We start from the raw sequence: 15,018 nt of genomic DNA, 5'->3' as shown, positions 1-15,018 counted from the left end.
GAGTCGGTCAGGAAGACTGCTGCCTCTTTGTCGGATGAGTGGAGGAGATTCGACAGATCTGTCAGTGTCACGAGTCGGGGACTCTGTGAGGCTATTTGTGATGGTGCGTGAGGGGCCTCTGAGATTTGTGTTTGTGTCAAAACTAGAGTAAAGTTAGCCAAGAAGTTCGCTGAATGCTTTTTTTTTTTTTTTTACCTTCTCCATTTGTGTGTGTGTCTGCGATACACAGGCAGAAACTGCCATCGCTCGTGTCATGGACGCTGCTGGGGCCACCAGGAGGACCAATGTCAGACCTGTGAGTAATGTTGATGATGTGACTGATGAGGTGATGTGTTAAGAGATGTGAGGCAGTGCGTGACACTTCGACACCACACTCCTCCTTCGCCGGTGATTGAAACCATCACTAGTGGCAGTGACCTATCATCATCATTAGCACGGCCATCGATTCTTAAACAAAGGAGGACGTCGTCTTCAGTGAGCAACCGGAGATATGAGATAAAAATACAACTAGGAACAGATTGTATTTCTTGGTCACATTTGCTGCCTTTAGTTCTTATGTGTGGAAAGTTTCTTGGGCGACAATATCAAAGTCAAGTTAAAGACATCAGAAATTATACTATAATGTTTGAAAAAAAAAGTTAATAACTTGAATATCTATGATGTGATTAAAATAACCGAGATGATCAAGGAATACAATATTGGGTCTAAATCGTGCTGAAGCAGATTTTTTTTCTGCGCAAATCTGTTAATTCTAGGTCAAATTAAACGAGAAAATAGATTATTGGATTTCTGTTGATTTAAATTAATCCATAATCTTCCTTGATCTGGTCTGTTTTACATTTACATTTATCCGTTGAGCTGCTTTGGATATTGAATAGTATTAGATGGAATGAAAGTCAAAAAGAAGTAAAGTTGTTACCAAAGTAGAGAAGAGATGAGCCACTTTTTGCAACAAAAAAAAAGAAAAAAAGAAATAACCTTAAATTTTAAGTTTGGATACACTCCCAAAAATAGTATATTATTATATATAATTGTATGCAGGTTATATTTTTCATGCTTGACTGAACACTAAGATGACAAAATATTTTTAAATAAAAAAAACGTTTCTGTATTTTATAGAAATATCTAAAATCGATTTTATGGTTTTTGTTGGCTGAATTGTATTTATTTTATAGAATCATCTGGTAGATCTTAATGTGTCAGGATCACCTTACTGTTAAACTATTTCATTGTCTAACTCAACAATTAAGCACCTTCAGGTATTCAACTTCACAAGTGACAACAACTGAATGATTCAAGACCTTTAGTATTACAATAAACAAATAAATTAAGTGTAACCTCTGCGTGTGCCGTGTTTAAAAAAAAAAAAAAAGTATGATCTGAAATACTTAGTATTTACTTGATGCGTGTTGTGTAGTTGTCACTAGGCAGTGGACTAAAGATAAAGGCAGACAACTATATACTTTTGATGGAAAAAGGCTACCGAAAAGATAGAAGTTTGAATAACACCTACGCTGTATAAGATATTTATTAACATGACAGATTCAAGAATTCTACATGCTAGTTGGTGGTAAGAATTGATTTGAAAATAAGATTAAAAAAAATAATCATTGATTACAGAATGAGTTTTAAATTTAACACTGTGATTGAAGAATGCAAAAAAAAGCACACGTGTTCCTTTTTCACTATGTTTATGTGTTAAAAGGTCTCCCAGTTTAGACTGACCAAACTTTCACTAACAGAGATTTTATTTGGCAAAATGGTTAGTTTTCAGCAGCTTTTTCTAATGAATGAGCATTTTAACAAGAAATCATGGATCAGTGATTCAACCTTAACCTTCTTTCCTTTGCTTAATCAAATAAAGATAAAGAAATGAGAATCTATAGCTTTACAAAATGATATCTTGCAGGAAATGACCTGAATAAAAAGTACTTACATTTCCTTAACCGATGGATTGTGTTGCTAACTCTTGTTTTATATACAGTACAGATAAGATATGAGCAGCGAAGTCCTTTGCTTCACTTCTAACTGACCTTGATGATAATCCATCCACTTTACCATTCTCTTTTCTTCAATGTCAAATTCCGAATGAAGGACATTGACAGTGGCAGTTCTTGTGAAAAAGACTAATACATTTCTCACTCCCTTCCCTCGCAGTGACAAAGACGGTGTGTGCGGAGCAGTGTGACGGTCGCTGCTTTGGGCCCTACGTCAGCGACTGCTGCCATCGCGAGTGCGCCGGTGGTTGCTCGGGCCCGAAGGACACAGACTGCTTTGTACGTTTACATCCAACCCCACCCCCCCCCCAACCTTATTCTTTTCAACCTCCTCAAACACACACAACTCTTCCTATCCATCCCCAACATCTGCTCATCATCGTGCCCACCTGAAAATGATCCACTTGGTTTACACGCTGATGAATTGTTCGGCGCTTCACAAGGCTGTTAAGTGTACCGCCACTCTTCATCGTACCAGAAACAAATTGGTTATTCAGTGTTCCGATTAATATCCCTTTTTACCACCACAACTTCTTCTGCTGTTTCATGCAGCGCGATGATATTGTTGCTGTAATTCAGTAAGAGGCTCATCCAATCCAATTACCACCATTTTCAGCCCTGTGGCAGACTAAACCACTTATGAGGTTTATGAGCAAACACTTCAACATTTACATCAGGGCTGTGGATCAACGGCCTACATTTGGATGGTTGGAAGGACGTAACGCTAAACGCGGAAACGTTGCCGTAACAATCTTGCCAAGTGTGTCAAATGAGTTGTTATGTCTGTTCCAGGCCTGCACCAACTTCAACGACAGTGGTGCTTGCGTGACTCAATGCCCGCAACCGTTTGTGTACAATCCCACCTCGTTTCAACTGGAACACAACCCACGAGCCAAGTACACGTATGGAGCCTTTTGCGTCAAGAAATGTCCACGTAAGTGTCAACTCTGTCCTGGTTTTACAAAGGTCCCAGTTTGGTTTGTTGAAATTTTAGGTACAATGAGAAATCTTTTCAGGCTGTTGCTCCTAAGCTTTGGAACGATCTTCCTCTCTCTTTGCGCTTGATGGAGTCTACTGACTCCTTTAAGAAACATCTTAAGACGTTTCTATTTGTTCAGGCTTTTCCTTGATTTTCTGGAACTCCTGTGTTGTTCTCAGTATTATCTTGATCTTTAAAGTATGTACTTTTTTGAGTATTGTTTTGATTGTTTAAGCGCTTTGTGACCCTGGTCTCGAAAAGCGCTATATAAATAAATATTACTTACTTACTTACTTACTTACTTAATAAGTTGGGATAAATACCTAAATAATTCTTACTAGACTACATTTCCAGGTAACACAAGTGTCAAGAAGTGATAGGCCAATAAAGCTTCATGAAGCATTTCCTATTTTCAGAGCTGACCGTAGACTCGCAAAGTTGTGGCGGTGCAGTCCTATGTTTGCAGCCTGGAAATTAGATACTAATGCGACTCAACCAGAGAACTCAGAGGGCCCTGTTTTCCACGTGTTCCGCCGTGCGAAAATATTAGTGTTTTCCATTGTATCCCCATCACGTTGTGGCACCAAGAGTGGTAGAAAGTGAAGATGGTCCATTGAATTAACAAAATAAAACAGTGTTTGCAGCTTTTTAATCATTTTTAATTCATAACATTACATCATTAAAAGTTCTTGTGCACCAACAAATTCCTCTGCGATGCTAGTCTGGCTACACAACATTTCATGAGTTTAATCCAGTGTTCAAATAGTTTAAATTGAGGGCAGGCTTACAAATTACGGACGTTATTACTAAGAAAGCGGCCCATTTGTCCATTTTCTAAGGTGGTCGGGGGCTGGTCCAATCAGCTGAACCTTCACAAACACTTCTTCTGTGAAAGTAAAGTGTCAATAAAGTAAATGTACGACACAATAAAATACCCAGTTGAACCACAATAGACGACAATGCTTCATTTTACGAGAAGAATATAACTGATGTAGTCCAGGGCAAGTGTATTTTACTTTCAGTTTAAATTACGATAGGTTAAAGTTTAACAGGGAAGTTCAATGTTCATTCTCTAAAATAAACCCAAATGCATATCAAAACCAGATAAAACTATAGTTTTGCTGATCTCTGATAATTAGGGGGTTTTGAGACAAAATGCTTTTGCAACTATTTAATATATGAGAAATTCGCATGGTAATGTTTTAAAATGGAATAAATTAACTTTTTAATATTTTAATATAACAATTCTGTCCTAAAATGAGCACAAAAAATGTTTCCTTCTTTCCTCCATCAAACTACTTTGTTGTGGCCAAGACTTCATTTTACGTAAAGTAAAGATGCTCCAGTTTAAATAATGCAGTATAATCCTCTCTTAACGTTGTAAAGTTGACACAGACAATTTATTTATGGATGTATTTACGACAAATGCTCAGCCCGTCGCTAATCAATTATCAATGCTAGCGATGGGCTGAGCATTTGTCGTAAATACATCCATAAATAAATCTGAAAAAGCTTCAGGTCAAGTCTTTGGCTGATTTTGTTAAAAATAATTTTGTCATAATTCACTTGCAATTGGCTTAAGTATTTCAAATGAGTAACCCAGAAATTACAGTATTTTTTTAGTGTCTGTTCAAGAAAAACAAGAGAAGAAATCTGACTAAATAAAAATGGACATGTGATGTAATTTATATACAGAGCTCGTACAAAGCAGTACTTTGGCATCAAAAGCGATGTACAGTGGTGCAGCGCTGGCTTATTTTTGGCATCGTGATCCCTGTTATTATTTATTTTAGCCACCACTGCTCATTTGGAAAGACTTTTTTTTTTATGTACTACCGGATATTTGACGAGCTCTGGCAGCGAATGCATGCTATAAATAACAAACAGTGTTTAAAAGGTAAAAAACAAACACAGTGTCACTTTAAAGCAGTCTCACATGAACCCCTGCACTTGATTAAAATACCGAAACATTACCCTGCGAGCACATAAAAAGCTCATAATGATACTCATAATTAAGCTTTATTTGCTGCACGCGGGCGTCCATCAAAAATGCATTAATCTCTCTTGAAATTGGACCCGAGATGGTTATTCAAATTCCTGATAAATGACTCCAGCATAAATAAATTGTGTATCTCAATCAAATCTTTCATGCACCATCTGTTTCAGCTTCTGCTGGTTAACAAAAAAAAAAAAAAAAAAAGAAGCAAATAACAATTTTTTTCTTTGGTAAAGATTTGCTGCATTTGAGCAGCATGTATTATGAAGCCGAACATCAACATCAACTTTCGCTGATTGTTAAATCAGGAGAATAAACCGTGTCTTTCTTCACTGTGTGTTTCCCTGGCAACAGATTGACTCATCTTTTCAAATCCCAAATCAAATACTTGCCTTTTTGGAGTTGATGCATCTTTGATTCATGTATTCATTTTTCTTGACAGATAACTTTGTTGTGGACCACAGTTCATGTGTGAGAGCGTGTCCAAGCAACAAGATGGAGGTGGAGGAGAACCGCATCAAGATGTGTATACCCTGCACTGACATCTGCCCTAAAGGTGAGAACACAAGAGTTTTTTAGATAAAAGCTCTGCTTGATGTTATATTTATTTTCTTTCAAGGGAAAAACAGTTATTAGCAGCAGCAGCACTCGGAAGACAAAACATAAGACACAAAAACATGCTCATCTTTAATAATCCATGTAGTGGAGCTGCTGAGTAATTTAGTTCAAACTTCTTTCTATTTTCACTTCAGTTAAGTTGCATGTGTGGTTTTCTGAGTGACACATTGCTTTTTTTTAATATATTTCCTATAAAGGTTTTGAATATTGGAAAGTGATGGTTGACAAAACAAAAAACTGACAATTATAGCATTGTATTTGATTTTCTTTTTTTTCTAATGGCTTTTTTTCTGACTTTGTGAAAAACAGTGAGAAGAAAAGATGATATTCTGTTTGTTTTCGTTCGTTCACTTAAGGATTCTGATACTTTTGCTTGACTCCAGGATCTTCTTAATTGTTTTTCCTGCATTCCATTTCACTGTTCACTTCTAAACGTCTTCACTGCCAAGAACAAAGTTTTAATTCAAGTGAAAAAATATTTTAAAATATGAAGGCACCTATGAAGTCTAAATTGCATGCAAGTAGTAAAAATAAAGTTTCCAAAAACAAGAACAATGTCTTAATACAAGAAAGTACTAAATAGTACTAAAGTTTGTTTTTCTCAACTCGTTGGGTGGAATTCTTTTAATGTTTTAAGATTAGATTAGATTATATAGACTTGATTAATCCCTCTGGAGATATTCTCTTGGAAATTGGGTTTCCAGTACACAGCAAACGATAGTTTCATATAAACACAGCACAAATAAAAGAACAAAGTGCAAAGGGTGACAAAGTGCAAGTGTAAAGATCAAAGGAAATAACACAAAGGAAAGGATTTGTCCTTCAATATCTTAAAACAAGAAATTTCTCTCGACTGTTCAGGTAATTTTGAGTCAATTAAGACTAATCAGACATTTTTAATTGAAACAAATATCTGCTTTGATTTCAGTTCTTGTTACTTTTTTGTTTCAAATATAGATCCTTAAAAAGTGCAAATCTGACTCTATATTACGTGTAAGAGTCAAAGCATAAGCACTTTTCTGTGATTATAGTTTAAATCTTAAACAAGCTTTTGGTAGTTTCTGGGACTCTTGTGTTTTCCTTTTGTGTCTTTGCCTTTTATAGTATATAGTTTTAACTGCCTATTGTTTTTGATTGTTAAAGCGCTTTGTGACCCTGGTCTAGAAAGGTGCTTTACAAATAACCTTTACTTACTTACCTACTTACTTGCTTACTGACATGTCAGTGTGTGGCTCACATACACAAGGATTCACATACATATACAAGGAAAAGTCAACATTGCGCGTTAACAGCTCTCTGGTCGAAGCCTCCTATAGTTTTTCGTGTATCGGTGTTTGACAGCTTTACCATCCTGGCCTGCATTGATGGGCATCAATAATGCATTCAGTCGTCCTCTGTCCTGGAGGGTGATCTGATTACTGGTTGTGTGCAGGTGAGGCATTTTACACACATGCTAGTGTAGATGGCTGTTCCTGTTTTTTCCATCAATAACCTCATTTAGGAAACATTCCCCCCTGATGAATAATAATGTATGAATAATGGCCCCATAAATTGCTGATTATATTTGCTCGGTATGTTAGGCACCAATTGTTATGAGCTGCAAGTGCAGGCCTCTTTTTTTTTTTCTACACTCGCCCATAATGTACATAATGGTTTTGAAACAAAATGCTTTTGGAACTAGCTAATGTACAAGAAATCTGCAGCGTAATGTTTTGCTACTGAATAAATAACACATAATATAACACACAAAAAGCTAGAATCTTTATTGTTTTAAAATTATTCCTGTATTAAACATGAAAAGGAAATGTTTCTTTTTTTCTACTGTAGTTAAAGTATTATTAATAAACTTCTAAACAATAATAAATATTGTTTATATATTTCTTTTCACAAAGATCAATTATACACATAAAAGATGATAAACATTAATACATAGATAATTATGCAGCAAACTGATTATTTTCTATTCAAGTTTTTATGAAGTGTCTGTATATATATATGAAGTTATAATAGATTAAATGGCTCTGTTTTCTGCAACACCTGAAATCTTACTTTTACATTTAAAAAAAAAACAACATAATAAACTTAATAATGAACTAGATTTCCTTGACGAGTCCATGAAAACAGTCTTATTTTAAGGTATTAAGATGAACAAAAATACTCCTGAACTACTTGTTTATAATTAAAATAATCTTTTTGTGTAAACCTTTTCTTGTAAATTTTTTAAAACAAGAATAATGTTTTAGTACAGGAAGCTAAACCAGAATGTATTCATCTTCCTAATGGCAGATTATCTTTTTTTTTTAACTGTATACAAGTAATTCAGGTGTCATTTCTTTCCAAATATGTTGAAATAAAATGTGAAAAAATAAACATGTCAGGGACGTGAGACTCAATGAATTCTAATTAGGCTGTTGAATTTACATTTTATACAATTCTTTCTTAAACAATCATTTTATGAATGACTTGTAACCATTTGGTTTATTTCAGTGTAAGAGCTGTATTAGATAAAAATATCAACCTTTTGTGTGTTTTTTTTTTTTCCCTGCGTAACCTTTTTTTAATTATTTTTTTTATGTTTTCCCAGTTTGTGATGGTATCGGGACAGGCAGCTTGCAGACGGCCCAAACAGTGGACGCGAGCAACATAGAAAAATTTGTCAACTGCACAAAGATCAATGGAAACCTCATCTTTCTCATCACTGGCATGAAAGGGTAAGTGGCACAAAAACTCACCAACGTCCACCTTCCTTAATGTTGCACTTCTCACACTTTACTAGTCGTCATAGGTATGCAGGGGACGACACTTCAGTCATGACTGGTCTCAAACACAAATGATAAAAAACTGTTGAACCAGAGATTCACTCGTAACTATTTTAGCTGGAAAAAACAAACATCTGTCAATCACAAACACCACACATCCTTTCAAACAAAGATAAAGAGATACTCAAGTTGGCACGAGTCATTTTAAAAGGTCTCAGACGAGGTTAACGGTGCTTTTTCTCCATCCATTTTTTCTTTAACGAAAAACTGAATGTTGTGAGAAAGTGTACCAAGGTCATAGTGCACAATGTGTTGCAGAAAAAGGAGAAACACAGATATACTGTATATGATAGGTGTCAACATGGTGCAAGTTGGGAAGCGAACGCATCAATGACAGAACAAATTATATTGACTGAGAACTAAGACAGAGCAGCAAATGAACTGTGAAGGCTGAGCAATTAAACTGACATCCACCGGTTTGACGGCTGGTCAGATTCAGATGAGAACTGAAGATGAGCTTGACCCAGACTGGCTTCTGGAAAATACTAGTATGCCTCAGCAATATAAACATCTTCTACAATACTGTCCATGCGACACGTTAAAATCTAAAACGAGCCATTTTTTTAACCAAGAAAGACGACGTTAAAATGAAAAATATATAATTAGCTGCCGGTTCATTTTACATTCCTCCTCCAGAAACAATCCCAATTTCCTCTCAGAGTTCAAGTGCTTGAGGAAACACTTTGCCTCGCGAGAGTCATCACGCCTCGTCGTGTAACGGCACTGCAGAGTCCCCGGCTCATCACACCGTATAGAAAAAGAGATTTCTCCTGCCTTGAGAAAATTTGACGAACGGTGGCTGTCAGTCAATTCAAATCCTGATTCAGATGTGAAGCTTCCGGCAGAAATCTTAATTAAACCTTCACCAGCTTGAAAATAGTGTCAACTTACTGTTTGTTTTACATGCTTTGGACTCATTTTTAAATCCCCAAAATGCCACTTTTTCGTCCACGACAGAGATGCTGCTTGGCTGCCCTCCACAATATTTCCTTACTTGGCATGTCGATGTAGAGAAAAGATTGGTTCGAACAACCAGGACAAAAGTGATTTTGTAATTGCTAGCACATTGAGATGTCAATATAAATCTGATTAAATGATGGTCTGCGTATCTCGCTCGACCCCTGCATGTGACACACAGGACAATAAAAACACCTAAATCACACATGTATGGTTCCAGCTGGCGCATAAAAAATGTAGTTCATTAACAGATTATCGTTTGTCCGACAGACCGTCGGCGTCACAGTGACGAACAGGCTCAGCTGGAATAGTAATTAGACGATACATGGGAAATGCTGGTCCGGACAGATGCGCGGCTCATCTCACGAATTGAACTCTGAATCTGCTTGTTTGACAAAATGAGAACAGGATGCAGTTGTACAACAACGCTGTCAGCAGGGAAATCAGCTTGTGAAACCACAGGGGAGCCAAGATGATGACGCTAAATATCCACGTCTATCGGAGGGTGGTTTGACCCGCGTCCAAATAGTGGCTTGACTCTATACCGCTAGGAATTAGCCTTATTGTGACAATACACTGACAATTATATATAACAAAATGACATAAAATTGAGTTACACTTAAACAACAGTTTTTCTGAAAACAAGAATATAATTAGGTTTTGTTTAAAATAATTTGACCTATTTTTGCTGATAATTATGAGTGCTTACTTTGATTATTTTAACTGTTATAAAATGTGTTTTTGCCTCAATTAAAATATGTTTTAAAATGCCTGAGGGTCTTGAATGAATTTAACATCAAACCCTGGTTAAATTGTTTTAAAAATATCTTTATTTAATTACTTCCTGTCATCTACACTTTCATCAAATGCTTTGCTTAATAAATATGAATTAAAAATGATGAATGTAATCAGTTGTGTCAACTTAAAACAGCAATATTTATCGCAAAAGAATGTGGTTATGAAGTGTGTGTGCTCCTATCTCAGGCATGTATAGTGTAGTCTGAGGGCCAGATCCTACCTGTTCTTTTGTTTAGTGTGGTAGTGGATGAAGATAAAGGAGCTTTTATTTTGAAGGTCTGCATAAGGTTACTCTCATTTGGCCCCTGCATGTTTAACTACCTTATTTGAATTCTGACAACTCTGGTCTCATTTAATCACCATAGTTAAGTTCATCATTTAACATGACTTCTTTTTTTTCTTTTATTGAAAGAATCTACGATCAAGACTGTTCTTCACAATAAACATATTTTGTTTTGTGCAACTGTTCTTTGTGCTGTGAAGGATTCACTCCTACTGAGAGGTTTGATATATTTTTTGATTTGTTATTTTCTTTTAACAGAGATATGTACCATGGAATTGGACCTCTGGACCCTGAACGTCTCAGCGTGTTTCGTACAGTCAGAGAGATAACAGGTGAAAGAAGCCCTTTTGAGATTAATATATATGTGTTTATGTGTAGTAAAATTTGTGTTTATATCAGAAAAAAGTAATGGTTCAAGCTATTTTGTGTACACTATTGTCAAAATCAATCAAACAAGAGACTAAATCACAGGCCGAACTAAATGTATATTTACTAGTGATGGTCTCATGAAGCTTCATGACGTGTCATTATGTTCAGAGTCCACTAGATGGTGGTGTTTGCACTGTTTTCCTTTGTTTTAAACAACTGTTCTCATGTTACATGACATCATTTTTAAACTGATGGCGCCACCTACTGACCTCTAAGCAACATGACACTGCTTCGTGAAGCTTCATCAGCCCATTACTAATATTTACCAAACCGTTGATAACAGATAGTATGAGTCTAATCGCAATAATATTATTTGAAGCCTCTATATGGTTGTTTGCATCAGAAATCCATGTTACTTATCTTATCTTAAACAATTGCCCCTTTATAAATCACAGTGTCAACATGACATTAAACTACTGTGATTTGAGCCAACTGTCATGCGGGCCACATAAAATGAATTAGCCTGCCAGATTTAGCCCCCGGACCATGAGTTTGAATGAAAGAGTACATGTATATAAACACATAGGCAATAGGAGGGCTCGGTGGATATTTAATATGGACATTTACCAGACTTGAAGTTAAGCTGAACTGAGAGAGAAACTGTTATGACACTAATGAAAACAAATCAATGTAAAAGTGCAGCAACTGTTTTATTGTGACTATGTTTTGCATCCATCCACTAAATGTCGAAGTGAATTGGTGAGTGGGGAATATAACATTTTAAAGTGTCTTTTGTCACACTAGACTCAAATCATTAGTGGTTTTTTTTACATTTTTCTTGACAATTTCTATTACTTTTACCTCAACAGGTTACTTAAATATCCAGTCTTGGCCAGAGAACATGACGGATCTGGGGGTTTTCTCCAACCTGGCAACCATTGGAGGAAGAACCCTGTACAGGTATGGACTTCCTTGATAGCATGAACACAAAAGTTGAGTTAGAAACTGCAGCTTTCATACGTGGTAATGATGTCATTTGAGGTCTAACGAAGGATATTAATAAAAATGGTAACATTGAGTAAATTATAATGGCATTCTACATTTGACCTTTCAGACAGTGAGCTTAAATGTTTATTTTCAGTGTGCAGATGCTCATTTGGCTTTTACATTAGAGCTTCTCCATATTTTGACACCCAAGCAGTTGAGGTTGTTTTTCCTTCCTGGTCAACTTTCTTGGGAAGTTTTCTCTGGTCACCGCAGTGACGTCCCGCCTCCCTCTCAAGCTCCACATCTTCTGTCTTCTCCTTCCAGTGGGAGTGGGATCTCGCTGCTCATCTTCCGGCAGAGCTGGATCAGCTCGCTACAGTTTCAGTCCCTCACTGAGATAAGTGCCGGGAATGTCTACATCTTCAACAACACCCGCCTGTGCTTCTATAACACCGTCAACTGGACCTCGCTGTTCAGAACACCAACGCAGAAGCTGCTGGTCGGGCACAATCGAGATCCCAAGAATTGTAGTAAGTCATCTACTTCCTGTGTATGTAACAATACCACCGGTAAAAAACAATCTTGAATGATATCTATATATACTTGGATATTTATTTTATTTTAGACCAATTAACAACACACATGGCTCGGCATCGTACCTTAACATGATGTCAAGGGACTAGAATATGATATAAAAAAGAGATAAATTATTAATTCAAAATCATGTAAATTAGAAAAAAAAGAACAATTTTTATGAGAAAACACAATGATGTTGTAGATAAATATTACTCAAGCCTTCCCCACGCATTTTTGATGAAGTTTTGATATTTCTGTCAAACCTGGAATTAATATTATTTTTTAAATATATAAAATATATTACAACTGCAGCTCAAATGACTGTGATTTGTGTGGAAGCATAATGACAGTAAACAATATAAAAGTATATGGATAATGACTGGATTTTGTAGATTATTATTATTATTGTTATTATTATAAAATTACTAGTTAATATTAGGGGGAAAAAATGATGTTAACTATCTTACGTAAAAATTAGGCACATATTTCTTGTAAGTTAAATCCTTTTTTAATATTTATTTTATTTTAATTTTCTTAAAGCTTGCTACACTGTAAACTTGAAGATGAACATATCAAATAAATAAGATTGCATCAACCCTCCTAGAATAACTGAGACCCGGAGAAAGACATTCAACAGAAGAAAATAAGTGGACAATTTGAAACTGTGCTCAAATTGGTCTATTTTGCAACGCTGACCCATGGTTTGAAGTTGAATAATTCAAGGGCAATTCATGATTGACCGTCTGTCTAATAGTAATTTTTATCACTACTGTGATGCTTGATAAATGACATTTAATGTAAATTGGAAGTGAGTGTAATCTAAAGTATGTGAAGCATTTATAGGATGTCGAAGTACAAGTCGATATCAGTTTTCTTAAGGCGTCATGTACTATCATCATAATGTGACAAAAGACCATCAGCGGGAGAATTCACTGTTTTCCAGCGTCGTGCCACTCAGCAGTTTATATCATTAGCCAGTTAATGAGAGCGGGGTGTTTGAGTCAGATCGATGAGGTCCTACACAGGCTTCTTCATTAGACTCGACCTCCTTCCTGTTCGCAATCGACCGCCGTTGACCAGGATGCTAAGTCCCCGACTGGGTCGTGCTTCCAGGGATGCGGGTGTCACTCATTTGTAAAGCGAATGCCCGGAATCCAATGCTAAGTATTGATTGTTGGAAGAAAAATAGGGGCTTACAGTTCTAAAGCTCTTGGAAGGGGCGAACAGCAGTGTTTACTTTCAAAGCTCAGCGACCACAGATGAAAAACCAAGACTGTTCAAATCTAAACTCACAGATATCCCCTTCCAGGCATTCTCATTATTCCAGAACAAGTTAGCTAATCTATAAATTCATTTTAGCTCCAAACATAATTATTTGCTAATTTCCACTTACTGTGGACGCAGTGAGCCGAGGGCAATCTTCTGTAACTTAATCGTTTTGGTTTAATTGCATGACATGAATGGCTGCACAAATGGGTTTTACACTACCGCCCGCTCTCTTTACAGTTCACCAGCGGATGGTGTGTGATCGCATGTGTTCAGACGAGGGCTGCTGGGGTCCCGGGCCCGATCAGTGTCTTTCTTGCCGAAACTTTAGACGGGGCCGGAGATGTATCGAGTCGTGCAACCTCTATGAAGGGTAAGTGATCCACTCACAATGAAACGTCTCGAGTAGAAACTCAACTGCCACCAAATCTTATCTACGTCACGTGTTAGGTAATCAAATACAAAGGTTTTCTGGAGGTGACATCATCTCGGATTTTATAAACACACACTTGACAGTCACTGGAAATACAATCAATTAAGAGAAAAATCTAATCGAAAATTGAATAAGATTAACCAGTTAACATGTTCTGTTAAATCACAATAGTACTATAACTAGTGATGGTCTGATGAAGCTTTATTGAGCATTATTTTCGGAGACCACTAGATGGCAGTCATCACATCCTTTTTAAACCGATGGCGCCCCCTACTGACCCCTTAACAACATGACACTGTTTCATTAAACTTCATCAGACCATTACTACCTGTAATCTTTTTCAGGGAGGGGATGGCTTTTATAAATTAAAACCAATCATATTTTGATGAGCTAATGTGATGAGAAGTTGTTCTACTGTAAATGTTTTTTTAATTCAACCGCTTTACACTTTGTTAGCAGCCACGCTATGTTTTCCAAAGTATTTTAATGTATATATTTAACACTTTTTGACACTAGTTTATTCACCTACAGAAAGTGCATTTCTTTTCTTGCTCTCTGACAGATTATTTTAACAAAAAACTATAAAAGTTAAGAAGCTTCTGTTTAAAACTTTCATATTTGGCCCACATCCGACCAACTAGAACTTTAACTTGGCACCGATTCCACTCCAACTTTTGTTATACAAATCAAGTCATGTATACCTGAAGCCATATATCTTTGCTCTGGACTAAAACAATTATTTTCATAATTTTAATCTCCACATGCCTGAATATGTAATTCAATTTGTTCTCACATTTTTTTTTAAATATATTTCTTCCAGATTTTTACTTAATCATCCCTCATAGTTTTACCACAGACTCAATGACGTTCTGCAATAACCGTAATTGTGACACATCTATAATATGTTAATACAACTGATTCTCAGGCCTTATATACGTTT

General features: G+C 36.3%; 1 protein-coding gene across 3 annotated transcripts in view; it reads left to right on the top strand.

The window, feature by feature from the left end:
• LOC148079724 (receptor tyrosine-protein kinase erbB-4-like) overlaps window positions 1-15,018 on the top strand; it is a 222,740-nt gene that overhangs the window by 156,568 nt on the left and 51,154 nt on the right. For all 3 annotated transcript variants that reach the window (XM_087791381.1, XM_087791382.1, XM_087791380.1), the window contains exons 5-13: window positions 230-295; window positions 2,158-2,276; window positions 2,790-2,931; window positions 5,415-5,528; window positions 8,175-8,301; window positions 10,706-10,779; window positions 11,686-11,776; window positions 12,128-12,333; window positions 13,886-14,018. In XM_087791381.1, coding sequence (XP_087647507.1) covers window positions 230-295; window positions 2,158-2,276; window positions 2,790-2,931; window positions 5,415-5,528; window positions 8,175-8,301; window positions 10,706-10,779; window positions 11,686-11,776; window positions 12,128-12,333; window positions 13,886-14,018 — 1,072 coding nt within the window. The remainder of the gene's footprint in view (window positions 1-229; window positions 296-2,157; window positions 2,277-2,789; window positions 2,932-5,414; window positions 5,529-8,174; window positions 8,302-10,705; window positions 10,780-11,685; window positions 11,777-12,127; window positions 12,334-13,885; window positions 14,019-15,018) is intronic.

This window comes from Callionymus lyra, chromosome 5 (genome assembly GCF_982586985.1).
Source record: "Callionymus lyra chromosome 5, fCalLyr1.hap1.1, whole genome shotgun sequence".
Classification (NCBI taxonomy): domain Eukaryota; kingdom Metazoa; phylum Chordata; class Actinopteri; order Syngnathiformes; family Callionymidae; genus Callionymus; species Callionymus lyra.
This window is presented reverse-complemented; position numbering and strand designations above follow the sequence as displayed.